Genomic DNA, 607 nt, shown 5'->3' on the forward strand with positions numbered 1-607 from the left:
TTTTTAATTCCTGGTTTTGTGTGTATCCTGCTCGCCCTCGATGCCTCTTTGAGCAGCATCCAGCGAGCGAGCGGGAGAAGGCGAGACAGAGAGGCAGAAGAGAAGATGAGGATAATTTGCAGACAGCTTGTCTTGTTGTTTTCTGGCTTTTGGGGACTAGCAATGGGAGCTTTTCCTAGCAGCGTGCAAATAGGTAAGCGCTGCATTGGGCTGCGTGCGTGTGTCCAGGCGTTTAATCCTTTGCGAAGTGAGTTGGAAAAGGGGGCTCTGAAGGCAGTTTTTGCAGATTTCTCCTCCAGCACCATCCCATTTCCCTGCCTTTACGAATCATCCTCGTGGTTCTGTATATGTGCCTCCGTGTGTCCGTGTGTGTAAATATTTCTGTGTGCGTTCGCGTGCGGGAGGGAGGATGCTTGTCTTTTGCAGAACTCCTTCCAGCCCCTGGTGTGCGATATCGGCACGGCAGGAAGGGGTTTGGGGCTGATGCCCCTTGGCTGCTTCATCCCCCTCCGCCTCCCCTTGCTTTTGCCTGACTCCCGAAGGAATGGCGAGTCCTGGGCACCGGAGGTTGCGGTAGCCGGCGGGGGATAGGGAGTAAAAGGCAACG

General features: G+C 54.5%; 1 protein-coding gene across 9 annotated transcripts in view; it reads left to right on the forward strand.

Annotated features, from left to right (window-relative positions):
- Positions 1–6: 6 nt before the first annotated feature.
- The window catches only part of GRIA4 (glutamate ionotropic receptor AMPA type subunit 4), a 222,458-nt gene continuing 221,857 nt past the window's right edge, over positions 7–607 (forward strand). For all 9 annotated transcript variants that reach the window (XM_017729503.1, XM_008630109.2, XM_017729504.1 and 6 more), the window contains exon 1: positions 7–193. In XM_017729503.1, coding sequence (XP_017584992.1) covers positions 106–193 — 88 coding nt within the window. In that variant the 5' untranslated portion in view covers positions 7–105. The remainder of the gene's footprint in view (positions 194–607) is intronic.

Source organism: Corvus brachyrhynchos, unplaced genomic scaffold (assembly GCF_000691975.1).
Source record: "Corvus brachyrhynchos isolate BGI_N302 unplaced genomic scaffold, ASM69197v1 scaffold253, whole genome shotgun sequence".
Lineage (NCBI taxonomy): Eukaryota > Metazoa > Chordata > Aves > Passeriformes > Corvidae > Corvus > Corvus brachyrhynchos.